Source organism: Gorilla gorilla, chromosome 7, assembly GCF_029281585.2.
Source record: "Gorilla gorilla gorilla isolate KB3781 chromosome 7, NHGRI_mGorGor1-v2.1_pri, whole genome shotgun sequence".
Lineage (NCBI taxonomy): Eukaryota > Metazoa > Chordata > Mammalia > Primates > Hominidae > Gorilla > Gorilla gorilla.
Window position 1 is genome coordinate 79,298,446 of NC_073231.2, and position 18,878 is coordinate 79,317,323.

The 18,878-nt window shown below is 41.9% G+C and overlaps 1 protein-coding gene across 8 annotated transcripts; it reads right to left on the reverse strand.

Moving 5' to 3' along the window:
* Positions 1-291: 291 nt before the first annotated feature.
* AP3M2 (adaptor related protein complex 3 subunit mu 2) lies at positions 292-18,674 on the reverse strand. Of its 8 annotated transcripts, none has more exons than XM_055349198.2 (9): positions 18,405-18,670; positions 16,564-16,908; positions 13,414-13,585; positions 9,109-9,246; positions 6,333-6,418; positions 5,929-6,062; positions 4,114-4,321; positions 3,675-3,819; positions 292-2,515 (listed from the first exon to the last, which is right to left on the reverse strand). In XM_055349198.2, the coding sequence occupies exons 2-9, from the start codon at positions 16,834-16,836 to the stop codon at positions 2,415-2,417; spliced, it is 1,257 nt and encodes a 418-aa protein (XP_055205173.1). In that variant the 5' UTR covers positions 16,837-16,908; positions 18,405-18,670; the 3' UTR covers positions 292-2,414. The 8 variants fall into 8 exon arrangements, with proteins under 8 accessions (XP_055205173.1, XP_055205178.1, XP_055205174.1 ...); XM_055349203.2 differs by lacking the exon at positions 16,564-16,908 and adding an exon at positions 16,988-17,046 and having other exon boundaries at positions 18,405-18,668; XM_055349199.2 differs by having other exon boundaries at positions 18,295-18,454.
* Between the last annotated feature and the right edge of the window lie 204 nt (positions 18,675-18,878).

Genomic DNA, 18,878 nt, shown 5'->3' on the forward strand with positions numbered 1-18,878 from the left:
GCCGGCAGCTTCAACGATTTCGTCTTTTAAAACTCTGGTGAAAAATAACTACTAGGTGGATCTGGACCTTATGCTCACAACCCTAAAAATGACATTAATATCAGCATCTGCTATCTTCCAGATGTGACCAAAGAATCGATCCAAACACATGCTTTAGGTCTGCTGGCTGGACAGGACAGAAGCAGTAAGATCTTCCTGAGTCGATGAGTTCCTTACTCACTGCTTCTACTGAGGTTTGAGTGGCATAGCACTATTGTTAGTTCTGGTAACAAACCACTTAGGACGTAGAAGACTGGTGAAACTCAACTTTATTAAACTTAAACAGAGAAGCTACTTCTGCACATGTTAAACACACATGGAACTAAACAGCTCAATGGAGACACCCCGCACTGCTTATGCTGACGCTGCAGGGATGGCGGCGGCGATGCCTGCTACACTCCACGACCTGCTGCACATGTGACAGGACAGTTATTTCATCTATGCTTACACCTGCAGGTCCCTTACCCTAGAAACACTCTATATCTTCTTAGGTACTTCCCTTGAAACAGGATGAGTTCTAGAGGTAAAACTGCTGCACTTAGAAACCTAGAAATATTCAGGGACCAAGATTAGTTGTTCAGTGACCTAGGAAACCTTAGAATTCTGTAGGTTCCTCAGGAGAGGTGCTTCCAAGTACTTGAGAATCCACAGGCAGAGAGATGCTTCCCTTTCCGTGGTGGATGTGTATGTCACTCCAGGACAAACTGCAGAGTGATGGAGTGTGGAACACATCTGGTTGTGTACAGTACACTTTATCCCAGAGGAAAATCACAAAGCAACACAACTCTGCAGCAAAAACTAGTCCCAAAGTCAGAAGATAAAACTAGCAAAAACTTTGCACAATATTTAGAGAAAAGCTCTAGAGTGTGGAGAGTACGGGTCTTCCCTTTTCTCCACGCACGAAGCAGAGCACAGTATCATTCCTTAAGCTATAAACAAAAACCCTTTTGTATAAATATTTAAATAGTAATAGACACACTGAACTAGGACAAAAATGACCCACTGGGAAAGAAAGCCTGAGGTATCCCTTTAGTTGCCATGTTTCTTAAACTGGGTTGCTTACACCCATGATCAACACGGTCCATCTTCCTACAGCACTGATTTTATTCAGAGATTTAGGAGAAATGTTTTGTCTTAGAATGAAAAGGGACTGGTAGATATTAATGAATACATGATAGAGTATAAAAGAAAAGACTGAGGAAATGATAACTTTACCAAGTAGCTTCAAGGATCAACCACACCCTCGATGGTAAGCTTTCTCTTTTTCTAGGGCGACAGATGGAAAAGTTTCCGACCAACGGGAAGGTTACGATCTGGTACCAGTCTAGCACTGACAAATGGAGATATGAGCTCACTCACTCACAGCCGTGCCCACCTTCATGGGAAGAGTCGGCCCTCTCTACTCCAGTACGATGACACACAAACCCTGGCTGCACTGGGGATTATGGGATCGGCTTCTCTGAAACGCTCTTACTTTTTAAAAATCCTGTAGAAGGATCAGGTAACAGGAAAATGGCCAGTGAATTCTGTAAAAGGAAGTGAGTAGAACTGTTTTGGGTTAGAAAAGAAGCACTTTAGGCAGCCACCATGGGAAGAAGGCAGGTCACCTTCTCACTGAAGATAAGAGACCAAGTGCTGATGGACAGCAACAGGCAGTGTCTGAAAACTAGTCCGATACCATCATGGTCTTCAAGGGAAAATCTGATTCCACTGGGGTTTCCATGTCAATAGTGGACTCAAATTTAAAAAGTCTCCAGTCCATTTCCAGAAGTACAAGTGTTTTCTACATGAGTAGAGGAATCAGAAAGAAACCAACTCAACTCTTTCCTTCCCATCCCTCCTTAAGGTAGAGTCCGACTGCTTTTCTTGCCAATCTTTCATTTAAGTGTCTCCTCCTAACTCCTTTACTTCTTTTTCCTCTTTCTTCTCCTTCATAGATCAGATCCTTAAGTGGCCTTTCCTTGACTAACATTCATTTTCTTCCCATCTTTCTTTCTTTTTAATATTTCTATCTTAAAAAATCAACAAAGAAGTCTTTCATTGGCTTTAGATAATTAAAGCCAAGCAAGCTAAACAAATGTTGGTCTTTCCTATAGAAACCACGTTTAAAATGGTTACATAAGCACCAAGCTTCCTACCCCCATCACACACCTTGTCCTTGAGAACTGGTGTTGCTGTGTTTCAGTTCTGTCCAGTTCTCCCTGGTGACCTTTTCCTCCCTTGATTAGTTCCATGGCACTGAAGGCTAAGGAAAAAAGGGAGCGGGTGGGTCCAGGAGGGGACTGACCTAGGAGACAGGCTGATATTTTTTTTTACTTTTAGACAAGTAAGAAATGAAAAAGTGTGCAAGACTATTCCCTCAGCAAATGCTCCCTTCAGGTTCGAACTTGGAACTTCCCAGCTTTGGTCATATATTTTATGCCCTTAAAGGGTTTGTACTTTTCTCCATACATATCCAGACGATTCACCTTGAGTCCTAGAAAGGAGGGAGAGAGGGAAAATAGACATGAGTATTATTCAAAAGGGGTAGGTCGCCTAACTGTTTCTGTTCACTTCAATACACTGAGGTCAGTGGGACCGACATTGCTGTGACAGGGAACCACTTATGCAGAGCAGATGGATTCTCCAGTCTTGGGACAGATACTGACAGCAAAAAAAGGCTCCAACAGACAAGCTACCTATGAGAAGACCTGTCCCTGAAGTGGAAAGGGCACAAAGTAATGTGCAGACTAAAATGAGGGTAAGGAAAAAATTAGACCACTGCATGATTTTTCTCAAATTATTGGACTGAACAAATGAATAACAAAACAAATGAATAATGAAGTCAATTATAACTAAAGGAATTAACAATGAAAGTAATAAATTAATAAATGAATGCTTCCTAAGTATTCTCACTAGACTAAGCCAAGAATATTTTATACTGTATAGAGCTTTATAGTTTATTGTTTTAAGATGGAAGAGCTTATACATCAAATGAATTCCAATCACTTAAATTGTATAAGGCCCGTTTGTACAGAAAAACAGAAACTTCATATAAAGCTAAAGTCATCTCCTTTCCACATCACAGAGTTTCTAAGGATTAAAAAAGAAAACACATGAAAAGAGCTTAAAACAGTGCCTGGAACATGGTAAATGCCCCCAAAGTGGTAACTGATGACTATCGTGCTAAGGTTGGCACAGACTATAGTGAACTGACCTGGAAAGGCCCAGTGGTTCCAAAATAGAAATAAGAGCAAACATGAAAGTCTTCTGAAAACAGAAGAAAGGAGTGGAAATTACTCTTCAGTTATAGCTGAGAATGCACATGGATTCTCATACTGAAAACCTTGGGAACCTGAAATGAACAACCCTAAGATGATCCAAAAATGGCTAATGAATACTTCCTTCTACCAATACTGTTTCTTTCTCAGTGTGTCTTAGGCACTTTTATTCAGGTCACTTATGCCAACTTCAAAGGAAGGATTGTAAATTTTCCCCAGAAACATGCCAGAAAAGATGTTACTAAAGATTGTTTATCAGGTAATGAAACTAAACCTTGTAAACAGGAAGCCCAGAAAGGCTTCCTGGTGCCTGCGCCATGTGGCAGAAAGCCGTTTTTGTTCCCTTTGGAGCCTCTTGAGCTTTGGGTCACTTACCAGAAATGGCCAGCTGCTGGATCTTAAACTGCAGGTTAATTGTGGGGTTTTCATCTGGTTTGGAAGCTCCAGCCTGAAGACTCATGGTCCCCTTCAAACTTGGTAGCTTTTGTGGATTTATTTTTCCTACATCCCAAGACAGCATCTTCAAAAAAAATAAAAATGGAGAAGTGGTCTTTCCAAAAAATAGTTACAGCAGAATCCTGCATTTGAGGTGGCTGAGATCTAAACTCAGGGCACCTGTCCACAACATTATAAGCTGCCTCTGGATATCTTTCCATTGAGAATCCTATGTGTTACTGTTAAGTTACCTGGCAGGAGAAAACAAGGTCCCTTTGACTCATCTCACCTTCCAAACAAGGTCTAGAGTCTACACAGAGAACCTGCAGACTGGTTTCTGCTTAACATCAGCAATTCAAGATGTCCTGCTCATCCCTACCTTTGTGACTGGGTCGAATGTGTGTGTCCCCTGTGATGGAGTAAGGCTCATGTTCAGGACCCCCTTGGGCATCTGGCTGGTGACAGTCACTCCCTCGATGGTCTTCCCCATCGTCTGCTTGGGTCCCACTGTTATTTCAAAGCGTCCATGGGAACTACTGTCCCGGAAACTGATGTTATGTTTGACATACACTGGGATTGCAACCAGACTGGAAATGAGAGACAAAGAGTCATTTCATTCGTGCACTGGGAAAATGGTAGTTCTTCCTTTCACATGATGCTTTTTCTGCCCTGTGGGTAGCTTCTTCTCCCTTAACTATGTCCTTACTTTTTATCTGAAAAAATAAACAGAAAAAAACCCCAGTAATCTAATTTTTTCTTTTTGAAAAGCTACTGTCTAGTAACTAAATTAACTTTTCTAATGACTCTGAATAATATAAACAAAATCAAAAAGTATACTATGACAAAGGCATAATGTACAAAAATGTATTGTCATTATGTCTCTATGTTTTTAACTTGTAACATGTGACCAATCATCATTTGCACTGGGGAGTATAATATTCATAGCTCATGGACCTTTTATAATTTCTTTTTTTTTTTTTTTTTTTGAGATAGGGTCTGGCTCGGTCAGCCTGGTTGGAGTGCAGTGGCACGATCATAGCTCACTGCAGCCTCGACCTACCAGGCTCAAGTGATCCTCCCACAACTGCCTCCTGAGTAGCTGGGACCACAGGCACACACCATCACACCCTGCTAATTTTTACTTTTTTTTTTTTTTTTTTGTAGAGACAAGGTTTGGCCATGTTGCCCGTGCTGGTCTCAAACTCCTGGGCTCAAGTGATCCTCTTGTCTCTATAATTTTTTTAGAATGCTTTCATCTGACGTCATCTGGTCCTTACAAAAACCCCATAAGGTAGGGTAGGCTGTCATGATTTGACAGAAGAAAAGGATTCAGAGAAGTCACGGAATAACCCTGAAGTAATAACAGTTCCTAACATTTATTGAGTACTTCCTGTTTGCCAGTCACTATGCTAAATGGTTTCTATCCATTTAACTCCTACCGTGTTTAATCCTCCCAATAAGTATGAAGTAGATACTGCTACTGTAACTATGCAGTAGGTACTGATTTTATAGATGAATACTGATGTCCTTATACTTAACTGAGATTAAGTAACTTGCCCAAGGTTCTAAGTACTGAAGATGGGGTTTAAGTCCAGGGAGTCTGATTCCAGAGGCTTTGACCTCAAGCACTCAGATATTTTCCCAAATGATTCATTCCACGTCACACGGGAAGGGACTGGTGGCTCTGAGGCCTCCTGACTCTCTTCTGTCTGCATACCTTATACTATACAAAACTGCTTCCAAAAGCCTTTAGATTCCAAATAAAAGAGAATGTTCAAGACCAAAAATCACTGTGTTTTATGCTTTTTCATAGCATAACTTAATGCTTCTTTTAGACCAGGGACATTGAACACAGTATGCCCAGATTCTGATTTGAGAAAATAATGTTCTTGTTCAGACACATAACAACAACAAAAATAACAGCAAACTTAATGAGCACTTCTTTGTGTTAAGCACTATTCAGAGTCTCTTATTCAATCTTCAGAACAAGGTACTTTTATTATTTTCAATTTACAGATGAGAAAAGAGATACACAGGGGTTAAGCAACTCACCCGAGGTTACCCAATTAGTAACCACAGAGGCTGGAATGTGAACCCAGGTAACTCTAGAGCCTGAGTTCTTAATCACCACAGATACGGTTTCCACATACATGTACATACACAGATTCCATTCTTAATTATAAGAGCTGCTTACTTCTGTGCACTGACATGGTAAGACAGCAGGCGGAAGTTTCCATCAGGAGGGATGAAGGAGAGGATGCGCTCAGATTCCCAGCGCTTGAAACGAACACAAGGATGGAAGCTGACATCATCCAACAACCTAGGGTTCTACAGTCATCAGGAGAGGAGAAGCAAGAAGTGGGCATTAAACACCTGCAGTACTTTCAGGAAAGCAATTTAAATGCTGTTTTTAATTAAAACACACCACACACACACACACAGAAATCATGTAGTAACTTCTAGAAAATTCAAGCCCGAGACAAGCTTCGTGGCTGTCCTAATTATTTATTCTTGTTCTATTCCATTCCCACTACTCTGTCTTTCCAGCAGCATTTAACTTCTCATCCCAAGAACTTAATCTCTGGCCCAGGATTTTACCATGAAGGAAAGTGTAAGGTCTGGCATGCCAGTCAGCTTGACACAGGCATCAATCACCCCCTGGATCTCAGCAGTAATTGTGGAGCCTGAGACAGGAATAAGACAAAAAGAACACAGATTACTGAATACTTCTCTGTCCTTCTCAACAAACTTATCTCCTCCCTCCTTCTCTTCCTCTCTCCCTCACCTTCCTCTCTCTCCCTCCCCTTCCTCTCTCTCCCTTTCTTTCCTTCTGCCTAGCCATCCAATTCATTTATACAATCCATCTATCCATCATTCTGAACACTTATCAACTGCACATCAAGTATGAGACACTACGGTGAGGTAACGGTGATAAAAAGATTAATGAAGTAGTTATTAGCCTAAAGGAGTTGTCAGTCTAGTATCAGAATTAAACAGAGCATCATTATTTTAGCCAATGGTTCAGAAAATTTCCTATCAGAAACTGTTCTCCCTAAGGTCACCAATGAGCTCTGCTGCTAAAGTGAGTGGTCACTCCCGGTCTCTTATTCTACACTTCCTCTATGTGGCATGTGTCACTGTCAATCACTTCTACCTTCTCAAACATCCCTCCCTCCTAACCTCTCCTGGTGTCCTCCTATTTTCCCAGCTCCTCTTCCTCAGTGTCTTCGGCAGGTTCTCTTTCTTTGCACATCCCTTAAATGCTTTTTCAGTTCTGAACTTCTATTTTCTTTCACTTTACACACTCTCCTGGGTTATTTTACCTACTTCCCAAGGCTTCAATGTTCATTTACAGCCCATTATTACCTATTCTTTTTTCAAGTTCAGCCCCACTCCTGCCTAATGGACATCTCCACTTGGATGACACTGAGGCACATGTCAGAAATGAGTCCATTCTCTCATGCCCTGAACCCGGTGCTCCCATTTCCAAATCTGTGTGATGGCACCATCTATCCTGCTGCCTAAGCCAGAAACACAGATGCATCCCTGACGATGTCCACTTCCCCCGCCCACATCCAGCCAATGATCAGCTCCTTTCTTTTCGAGGACTCACCTCTCTCTGGTCTGTGCATTCCTCTCTGTCCTCATTGCACTATGGACGTCTATGTTTTGGGCCTGGATTTCAGCCTCGTAGCTGCTCCCTGCCTTCAGGCCCACCCCACTTCAGGCCATTCTTCACACAGCAGCCAGACTCATCGCTCTAAACTACAAGTCTCATCAAGTCATTCCCAACTTAAAACTCTTCAATCACTCACATCTGCCCTCCTTAAACTGGCAGGCAAGGTTCTTCATGATCTGGCCATATATATTTTAGTTTTTCGTTGAGGTAAACAGTAAAATGTAAAAATCTTAAAGTGTACAGCTCAATGAATTTTTAAATATATATATATTTATGCAAATACTAGCTACAGCAAGATACGGGACATTTTCAGCATCCAAGCGCTCCCTCTTACCCATCCCAGGTAATTCACATCCCCAAAATTCTGACTTCTATTACCTTAGACTAAATTGCATCTGTTTTCAAACTTCATATACATGTAATCCCACTGTCTATAATCTTATGCATCTGATTTTTTGCTCAATATTGTGATGTTTGCGCATACTTTGCTCCCAAATCCACACATCTTAATAACTTCATTTCAATCCACCGATGAAGCATAAACACCCCCACCTCTCTGTTGCACTTTGCCCAGGGGTGGGTACCTCTCATATGCTCCACCTTTTTACCTTTCTCTCTCCCTCACTAGACTTAACTTCTGCAGCCACAGACTATGTCTTATTCATCATCAAGTGCCCACTATCTAGCACTGTGCTATGATGCAAGTTTTCAGTAAACATCTGTTGAATTTAATAAGTTCACTAATGTGAAAAGGACTTTTTACAATTTTTTTCTTTTTAATTAAAGACAGGATCTCACTATGTTGCCCAGGCTAGAGTGCAGCTATTATTCACAGCCATAATCATAGCTCACTGCAGTCTCCAACTACTGGGCTTAAGTGATCCTCTCACCTCAGCCTCCCAATAATTGGGACTATAGGCTCATACCATCATGACTGGCTTCTACAAATTCTGAAGCTCCAGGACTTCTAGTCATATTTACCTAATTCAGAACACATAGAAAAGGCAGCTCCCTGAATTTTGTGATTACAACTTTAGTTCTGCCATCAGAACTGGGAGCCAAATACTTTCGAGAAGGAAATTTAATCAATAAGAAATCAATTTGTTACTTCTTTCTCTTTTTTTTTTTTTTTTTTTTTTTTCTTTTTTTTGAGACAGGGTCTTGCTGTTGTCCAGGCTGGAGTGCAGTGTCATGATCAGGGCTTACTGCAACCTCAACTTCCCAGGCTCAAGCAATCCTCCTACCTCAGCCCCTCACAAAGTTAGGAATACAGGCATGCACAACTATGCTCAGGTAATTTTTTTCACTTTTTGTGGAGATGGGGTCTCACTATGTTGCTCAGGGTCTCACTATGTTGCTCAGGCTGGTCTTAAACTCCTGGGCTCAAGCAATCCTCCCGCCTCAGCTTCCCAAAGTGCTGGGATTACAGGCGTGAGTCACTACATCTGGCCTGTTACTTCTCTTTTTTATTCAAGAGGATAAGACCAATAAAGCAAGTAAAAGTATGAAATAAAACCTGGTCTGCATCATAATATTAACGTCCATTCCCAGTACCCAGCACAGTGCCTGGCACAAAGTAGGCACTAAATTAAAGTGGATGACCTTGAATGGGGGTTAATTCTGAAACTACAAGCATTATATGAAAGAGGTCCCTTTCTATTTTCATATTTCTGAGAACATATTAAAAGCACCTACCTGATTTATCAATAATTGCATCAATCTCTTCAATCACATCAAAATAGGCCTCATTGTTGGTGTATTTCACCCCAGTCCGTCGCCAAGGCACCACTGACAGCTGCCCAGTGGGAAGCTGGTCACCCACATTCGTGCTTCCTGAGGCAATTAATATTACTGTATTTTAACACCATTTTGACTCTAGAAACCACAGAACACCTCCCTAGAAGTTTCTATGCTCCCACTATTCATGCACTCAATTGAAGAATTTTTCAAACAGAAGATGAGGTTTTTCCCAACTTCTATATGGGGTAACCTAGTCTATTTTTAAAACTTCTTGTTGCCATCTGGTCTGCCTTTTCAAACGGAATAAAGGTTTAAGAAAAAGTTACCTGAGAAACAGATATCATATTTTGGTTTTGAAAGTAACCTGAACTTAGTATGTCAGATGCAGCTTAAATAATGTATTGGCTTTCAGTAGAGTTCGTAATCTACATATCGATATAAAAATTTCATGGGTAAAAACAGTATTTGAGCCTGAGATAGGTTCTTAGGTACATTTATGGTAGGTATTAAAATGTACATATCAATATGATCTGTCTCATTCCTAAGTTCCAACACTGAAACTTAGGAAAAGAACACAAAGTTGATCTCTCCCTGTCTTTAAGAATTGTAGATCAATTCCTTCACTTGGTTTTTCCTTTACAGGCATAAACTTTTTTTTAATTTAAAAGGTTTTATACTGACATAATAAAATACATTAATTTAAATTCTATTTCCTTCTTCCATTACCTGGATCCTTTTATTTTCTGTCTTTAAAAAAAATTTTTTTAGATAGAGTCTTGCTCTATCGCCCAGGCTGGAGTACAGTGGTGCAGTCTTGGCTTACTGCAACCTCTGCCTTCCAGGTTCAAACAATTCTCCTGCCTCAGCCTCCCGAGTAGCTGGGACTACAGGCGCGTGCCACCACATCCGGCTAATTTTTGTATTTTTAGTAGAGACGGGGTTTCACTATGTTGGCCAGGCTGGTCTTGAACTCCTGACCTAATGATCCACCCAACTCGGCCTCCCAAAGTGCTGGGATTACAGACGTGAGCCACCGTGCCCACCTAAAAAATTTTTTTAAGAGATAGGGTTTTCCTATGTTGCCCATGCTGGAGTTCAGTGGCTATTCACAGGCACAGTCATAACTCACTGCAGCCTCGACCTCCTGGGCTCAAGTGATCCTCCCACCTTAGCCTTCAGAGTAGCTGGGACCACAGGCATGCACCACCATGCTTGGCTAATTTTTGTATTTTTTGTAAAGACAGGGTTTCATCAAGTTGCCCAGGCTGGTTTCGAACTCCTGGGCTTGAGTGATCCTCCTGCCTCGGCCTCCTAAAGTATTGGATACAGGCGTGAGCCAATATGTCAGGCGCATTTCAACTTTTCAAAAGTGGTTCTTAGATACCCTTTTCTAGATTAAAGTGAGATACAGGCTTAACTCACTTCATAATATTCGTAAATGATTCAGGCACTAACAAAGCTTTTAAGGCTTAAAATGAACTCAGAATATTGAAGAAACCACCAAATTTGTTTCCTTAAAAAGAGGAACTATGTATTAAAATGTATCATCAGGATATAATAATCAAAGCAGTCTAGGGAAAAGGCAGGAAAGCCTAAAAACAGACCAAGAATCCATAATGACAGGACAAGATAGAAATGTCATTCTAAAACAGGGGAAAAGGATAAATTACACAATGGTGCTAGGAAAACTCTTGAAGAAATAAACATTATTGCACACCAAGATAATTTTCAAATGGATTAAATAATTAAATCCAAAAATAAAATCACAAACTAGACTTTTAAAAAAGATCTTCCCTTCTCTGAGATCAAAAAGACATTCTCCTGTTTTTGTCTAATAATTATAAAGTCTGTGTTTAACTCCTCAACCTAGCTAGACTTTATTTTGTGTATAGTGTGAAGTGGAGGGACTTAATTTTTTCCATATTGAAGCTGACTGCCCTAATACAATATAGTTAACAACTGGCCCCTGGTCCACTGATTTGATAAATGACCACATCTATCTACACCAAATTCCTATAAAAGCAAGGGTCTGTTTCTGGACTATTTTATCCCAATGACCTATCTGTCTGTTACGGACAAATACCAAATTTTAAAAACTACCCAAACTTCATACAGATTGAGTAATCTTTACCTGAAATGTTCAGGACCAGAAATGTTTCAAATTTTGTATTTTTTTAAATTTTGGAATATCTGGATTATACCAGTTGCGCATCCCAAATTCAAAAATCTGAAATCCTCTAATGAGCATTTCCTTTGAGTGTCATGTCAGTGTCCAAAAAGTTTTGGATTGTAGAGCATTCTGGATTTTGGATTTGGGATGTTAAACCTGTAATATATCTGATATCTGGTAGGACACATTTTATCTTTCCTCTTTTTAAAAATATTATTTTCAAAACTCTCTTGGGTCTTGTGGGATGTCTACTGTACGAATATTTGTCTTGTGTACTATACAAACTTAACGTGTCGTGATATTTGACAGGGCAAATCCTCCCAACAACCCCTTTGTAATTCTTTTCCAAAACTGTCCTGGCTATTCTTGCAATATTTATACTTTTAAAATGTATTTTTCAATCAGTTTATAAAATTCCATGAAAATGCTTGCTTATGCATTAAACAAGACCCAAAATGTAAAACCTTAATGAAAAGAATGATTAATTTGATTAAACCAAAACATTTAAAATGTGGCTAACCACCACCAGAACAAAGCTAAATCACAAGTGATAGACTGTAAGAAAATATCTGTAATGCAGTAATCAAAAGACATAAAGATCTCCCATAAAAGAGATTTTAAATCCACATGAAAAAAGAAATACATTTCAACAACAAAAAAATGAACAAAGGACATGAAAAGGTAATTCACAATAGAGGAAAAACAGTCAATAAATACTTGAAAAGATTTTAGTCTCCTTAATAACAAAAAATGACTGTGTAAATACAAGATATCAGGAAACCATCAAATTGCCAATGTTTCTAAAAAATTATTAATGACAATAACAGGGTTCACTACAGTGCTTTGAAATTGTTACTGAAAGTATAAACTGGCCTAACTTTTCTGGAGGGCAACACATTACAGTACTTAAAATGTATACACCCCTTGACACAGCATTGCTACCTCTACTACTTTAAAGAAATCATCCCAGATGTGCACCAAGGTTCAAGTATAAGAATGGTAATCCTTGTTATTTAAAAGAACAAAAATCAGTAACATCATAAATAGGGATTCAGTACATAACTTTGGGTCCACTCCACATGGAAGAAAACTATAAATTATTAAAAATGAAGGCCAGGCATAGTGGCTCCACCTGTAATCCCAGAACTTTGGGAGGCCAAGGTGGGTGGATCACTTGAGGTCAGGCATTAGAGACCAGCATACTCAACATGATGAAACCCCATCTCTCCTAAAAAATACAAAAATTAGCTGGGCATGATGGCGTGTGCCTGTAATCCCAGCTACTTGGGAGGCTGAGGTAGGAGAATCGCTTGAGCCCGGGAGGCGGAGGTTGCAGTGAGTTGAGATCGCACCACTGCACTCCAGCCTGGGCAACAGAGCAAGACGCCATCTCAAAAAAAAAAAAAAAAAAAGAACCATGTAGAAGACATCATCATGGGATAATGTTCATAAAATATCACGTTAAAAGTGTGGTGGGATTAAAAGCAATTTTTGCATTCTTTGTGCTTTTCTGTATTTCTGAAGTTTCTACAATAATCATGTGTTTCTTCTGTAATCAGAAAAAAATATTTTTAAAGAACACTTCATTTTGTCATTAAAATCAGGGTATTTTCCACAAAGCAAAAATATTATTTCAGGTTGTACTCAGTCTACAAGAGGGGCCAGGCACGGTGGCTCATGCCTGTAATCCCAGCACTTTGGGAGGCCGAGGCAGGTGGATCCCCTGAGGCCAGGAGTTCAAGACCAGCCTGGCCAACATAGTGAAACACCATCTCTACTAAAAATACAAAAATTAGCTGGGTGTGATGGTGCATGCCTGTAATCCCAGCTACTCGGGAGGCTGAGGCACGAGAATCACTTCAACCCAGGAGGCGGAGGTTGCAGTGAGCCAAGATCACGCCACTGCACTCCAGCCTGGGTGACAGAGGGAGACTCTGTCTCAAAAAAAAAAAAAACTACAAAGAGCAAAATTAAAGCACTGGGACACCTGAGATCCCCAAAGACAAACACTCAAAACAATGTGTGACACTCGACTAAGCCACTCAGGCTGTAGGATGGCCACTATCTATCAGTTTCCCCCTCCGCCGTACCTGTGATGGTGTTGACAACCGTTCGAAGGATGGTGGGAGGCTTTATGAGTTCTTTAAGAATGTTCGACTCGGTAGCCAATGGAAAACCATTGTCAAGCATCTCTTCCAATACCTCATAAACCACAACTACATTGTCTTTGATCACTGGCTCTGAACAGACCCCAAAATAATCCTGATGGAGACAGAATATACACATTGATCACTCAGATACTGTAAAATAAATAAATAAATAAATAAAAGAATGTGCCTACAGAGAATAAGGATCTGGCCTGTCCATGTGTTTCTGGGCTACTCTTCTACAATGAGGGAATGCAGCATAACCATAGTTCTCTTAGGCAGTCTGTTTGGTAGAAAGCACTAGACTGGCTTATGGTACTACTGTCATTACTAGCTTCTTCTACAAACAAGAGGAACTTAAATCTTTTGGGTTAATTTCCTCAACTTGATAAAATACACAGAATACAAAATTGAATCTTGATTATATGTGCTTATCAACAAGAATTTGAAAGAATTATACAAAATAATACTTGATATAACAAAGAACAGTACATGAAAATCTTTACCCCTACTGCTGTGCTATTTCTTAACATTCATGCAGTGAATAAGAGTTGAGGGGAAAAAAATGAAATAAGGGGGACAAGCTAGCACACCTGAAAATTCCTCTGGACTATCTTTAAGACGCTAGCATTCCAAGAACTCTTTGTCCTTTTATTTAAAAGGCTAACGTTAGGTGCTAAATTATCTGCATTGTGGGAAAGCACTGGATTTCAAACCAGAAGACCTGGATTATAATTTTGTCATTTGTAGATTAAGTCACGTTAATTAATTTTGATCTTGATTCTTTAATGGTATAATCAGGATAACACCACTGGAGGTACAGGGCTGTAAGAATTAGGCATGACTAATTAAACACTAACGCTCATGAATGTACTTTGTAAACTATAAAGCACTACAAAATGGAATGCATGATCATTATTTAGCAAGAAATGTTTGTGGCTATTCAATGTTCCCTTCCAGCAATGTCAGTATGTCTTTTCCAGGACCTCTGAGAGGGTCATGCAACCCTCTTCAACTCATAGAATGAAGGAAAATTTACTCCTTTTGAGAAAGTCCATTCTATTCACGAATGGCTCTGATCATTCCAAAGTTCTTTCTTTTGCTAAACTGAAATTTGCCTCCTAGCTCTGTTTTACAGGCAAGTGTACATAACAGCCCCGCAATTATCTGAAAACTACGAGTTTTCACCTCAGTTTTTTTCTTCTCAGGGCCACACTTTCAAGATACTTCCGCTGTTCATGATAAGGTATGGTTTCCAGGTTGTTTCACCATCTTTCCATTTCTTTGACATCCAAAACTGAACAGACTCTACTAGAGTCTAAATTACATTAGATAACGTCAATTATCCACAAGATTCCAATACCCGGGTCACCTAAGAGTCAGGAATGTATTCCTAAAACAAAAAGATTTCCTCTTTAAGAGGAAAATTCTCATTTTGAATGATAATTTAAAAGAAGAAAAAGTCACACATTTCCTTCCCAAAAGTGATTTATTTTTTAAAAATAAAACACTTCACTAGGTTTTATAAACCAGGCATCATGTGAACTAAGCAGCTGGAAAGGAGCCTCGCAATACGGCCAAGTGCTGCAGCCGGCCTGTGAGCCTGCAATTCTATTGCGGGGCCGCTCCTGTCACATTCTGGTCCTGGAAAAATCATGCTGCCGGAGAGGATGCACATCGGAGACCTGAGAATCAGGATGTCCACTGACTTTTAACAACTGCTTCAAGAATAACAAGCTCTGAAGTCTCAGACTTCCAAATTAGCAAATTTACTCTGCTTTCCCAAATTCCCCCGTGGTTTCAACTAGATCAAACAACTCTTCTCACTTCCTGTCTTGTAATAAGTTACATTAGTATGGCCATATAGCGGCTGTCAGTTTCACCAGTGCGACTGTTAATCTCAGAATGGGTAAAGTATCACATGTGGAAATCATAACAAGGCCCAGTTAAAAGTTGTTTAGGATCACAACTCCTGGGTTCTTCTAGTTCTTCCACATACTGGGACTTATCATACTTCACGTTTTCACTGTGCAAAGGGGCCGGTATGTTGCATGAGAACTGAAATTCCAGAATAGTAGTACTACAGAGTATTGCAGGGAAAAACATAAAACGTATTTTAATTCTCTTGGGAAGGGAAGTTGTTCTAGACGTGGTGCAGATATGAGTACAAGAGAAGGAACTCTTTGACTTGCTTTTTAACTTTTATCATAGTGTGTGGGTCCTCATTCTCTTCTCCAATTCCACAATTCCAGTGTTCATATGACTCATTCCAGACCTCATATGACACAGAAGTTAAACCAAAGGGCCCTCGCTTCTCATTTGAGTTATGCAAATAACCGAAACAGTTAGAAGTTGATTGGTTCTTTTGGGAGAAAGTTCCTCTGTGTGAATCCAGGGCCGGTGCTGTCTGAACTCCTGTGCTGCAAGTGGTGTCGTGTCCTGGTATCACTGACCTCCCTTGGACATCACCCCCTAAGTTCTTAACATCTATTCCTGAAGAAAAAGCTTAAAATGAAAACTGCCTCATAAAATGGCTCACTTAAATTCTTACAGGCACATGAGATTTCCCAATCTCATCTTTGCAAGCAGAGCTCATCAGTACCACTCTCTCACTATAAAGAACCACCTCAAACCTGAGAACTAGTACAGGTTCATGAGTTACCCCTGACTGGGAGAGTTAAATTAAGCATTCCTTAGCTTTTTCTACTTTTTCTTTTCTAAAACTTTATACAATCACTTTCTGATGCAACTCAAAGCAATGCAGATAACAATGGTTAGGATCAAGACCACCAGGCAAAAACAATCTAAACTCTAATTTGTGAGCAAAAAGTAGAATCAGAGCTAGAAAGGCTATATATAGTCATCGCAAATAGGATGACTTTCCCACGCAAGAGGTTCAAAAGTATTCCATTTGTCATTTTGTATGCAGCCAATTCAATAAATAGAAACCAGAATCTTATCAGATGGGAGAGGAAGTAAGTAATACCAGAGTTTTGATTTTTTAAGTTTCTTAATGGAGGCTTTACACAATGGAAACAGGACTACAAAGACACTTCACGGTTTACATATATGAACTTTCCCACATTCACGAACCTGAAATGTGTCCACCACTCGGTGAAGAAACTCAATGACAAACAGAGGGGGGACCTCCGTCTGGATCACGGCCACAAAAAAGATCTTGTGGCGGTAAACACTTAAGAGATAGTGGTGAGGGGTAGGGATAACCGGAGGCACATTTTCTGCCTCAGTAGCTCTCTCTTGCGCCTCAAAAAAGTAATCACAAACAGAACGGCTGACCACACTTTTCCAATGTTTCTCCAGGAAAATGTCTCCAGAGGAGTTGATCAAGAAAAGACTATGGATCATGGTGGCGATCGTCAGTGACAGAAGAAAGCCTTTTTCAGTCTGAAAGCCTCAGGACTCTGTAAATTTTCAACTCTAAAAACAAAAGCACCGATATTCAGTTCCATTCAACCAAAAGGCCCTCCCCATCTTTTCCCAACAGTCCAAGACTTACCCATCTTTCAAGACCAGGCCCAATCTTCCCCTCCTGCATGAGCCTGAAGATAGCCCTCCCTTGAATTCGAAAGGATAATGATCAGTCATCTGACTGTCAATCATATACTCCCAGTTATCTTTACTATCGCCCAAATTGCATCCATTTAAAATACTACTTATCTGTGGGTGTCTATTTTCTCAACCGAACTGCAAACTCCTTGAAGAAAAGGGCCGTGCCTCATGTTTTGCGTTGCCTGACTGCAACACAATCAGTGTTCTTTGAAGAGGGCTTCGAAGAACACTGAATTTGATGTCATGTTTTGGCAACAGCTCACACATACACAAGAAATGTGCAGCTTAATACGATAGCCACTATGGGACCAGCGAGCACTTGAAAGGTGGCTGGTGCGAACTGAGGTGTGCTGTTAAGTGTAAGACACATGACAAATCTGAAAGGCTTTGCATGAAAAAAAAAATTTCAAATATCTTACCAATAATTTAATATTGATTATATGTTGTAATAACATTTTGGATATCCTGGGTTAAATCAAATATATTAAAATTAATTTAACCTGTTTTATTATTTTAAAGTGGTTACCAGAACATGTACAATTATATACGTGGTTTGCTTTCTATTTCTGCCCACCAGAATTGGTGGGAGGAATGGAAAGCTGCCCTTGGGGGTCTTTATTCATCCAATCAGAGCTATTCTCTGAGCACTCCTTAGGCACTTGCTAATGCAGTAAGACATTTAAAAAGATCCCTTGGGGCTCCCGCCTGTGATCCCAGTACTTAGGGAGGCCTCCGCGGGCAGACCACTGGAGCTCACGAGTTCGAGACCAGCCCGGGCAACAGAGCGAGAACCCCGCCCCCCCCACCTCCAAAAAAAAAAAAATTTCCCTGGGGGACAGACACCCCAAAGCCCTCAGACGGTTGCATCTCTCTGGTGCCAGTCGCCAGGATGTGGCCATTCCACGAACCGGCGCGGGTGGTCAAAACGCAGAGGCCTGCGGTGCCCAGCGCCGCCCGGACGAGACAGCAGGAGGGAGAGACAGCCAGACAGCCCGGGGTGCGAGGGAGAGGCAGCGGCCTAGGCGGGCGGTCCCTGCGCAGGCCCCGGCCCAGAGCTGGCGGCGACGGAGGCCGCGGGGCGCAGGCGGGCAGGGGCCTGGCTGAAGGGGCACGCGCGTTCCGGGGTGAAGAGCGCAGGGGCGCCGGGCCGCGCCAGCGAGCGCACGTGCGCTGCCATGGCAACAGTGTCCCCTCCGCCCGCAGCCGCGACGCTGGGAAGGACCCCCTCCCCGAACCCTGAACCCGGCCCCTCACCTCTCCCCGCCGCGTCCGCAGCCCTGAGAGGCCGCCCGGCTGCATCCTGAGACCCCGCCCCGACCCTCGCGCGCCCCGACTCCTGGCTCGGGGTCGTCCCTACTCCTCACCTGGCCTCGCTGCTCGCAGCGCCCACTCCTCCCAGGCGCGGACAGGCCCCGCCCCGCCCACCGCGCGCGCTGAGGCAGCCGCTCGCCCGCTGATTGGCCGGCCCGCGGGCCTGGCTACCGCTCCGCCCACGATCTGCGCCTGAAGGCCGCTGATTGGGCATCTGGGAGCTGCTCCTCCCCTCTGATTGATCGCTGTTGGCGGCTTGCCCTGTTGTCGGGCTCGAGTCCCCCGATTGGCCCTGTTGAGGCCACGGTCATCTCCGATTGGTGCAGCTCCGAGACCCCGAGTCCTGATTGGAGGTCGAAGACAGTGCTGCTCGGCCCCACTCATCCAGTCACAAAGGGCTGGGGCGGCCGCCGCGGTCGCGTGTTTGCGGAGTGCGCCTGGAGGGGGCGCTGGAGTATGTGTGTGCCGGGGCGGGGTGGCTTCCGGGAACGAGTTGCTGACAGCGCCTCGCGGTTGATAAATCCTGA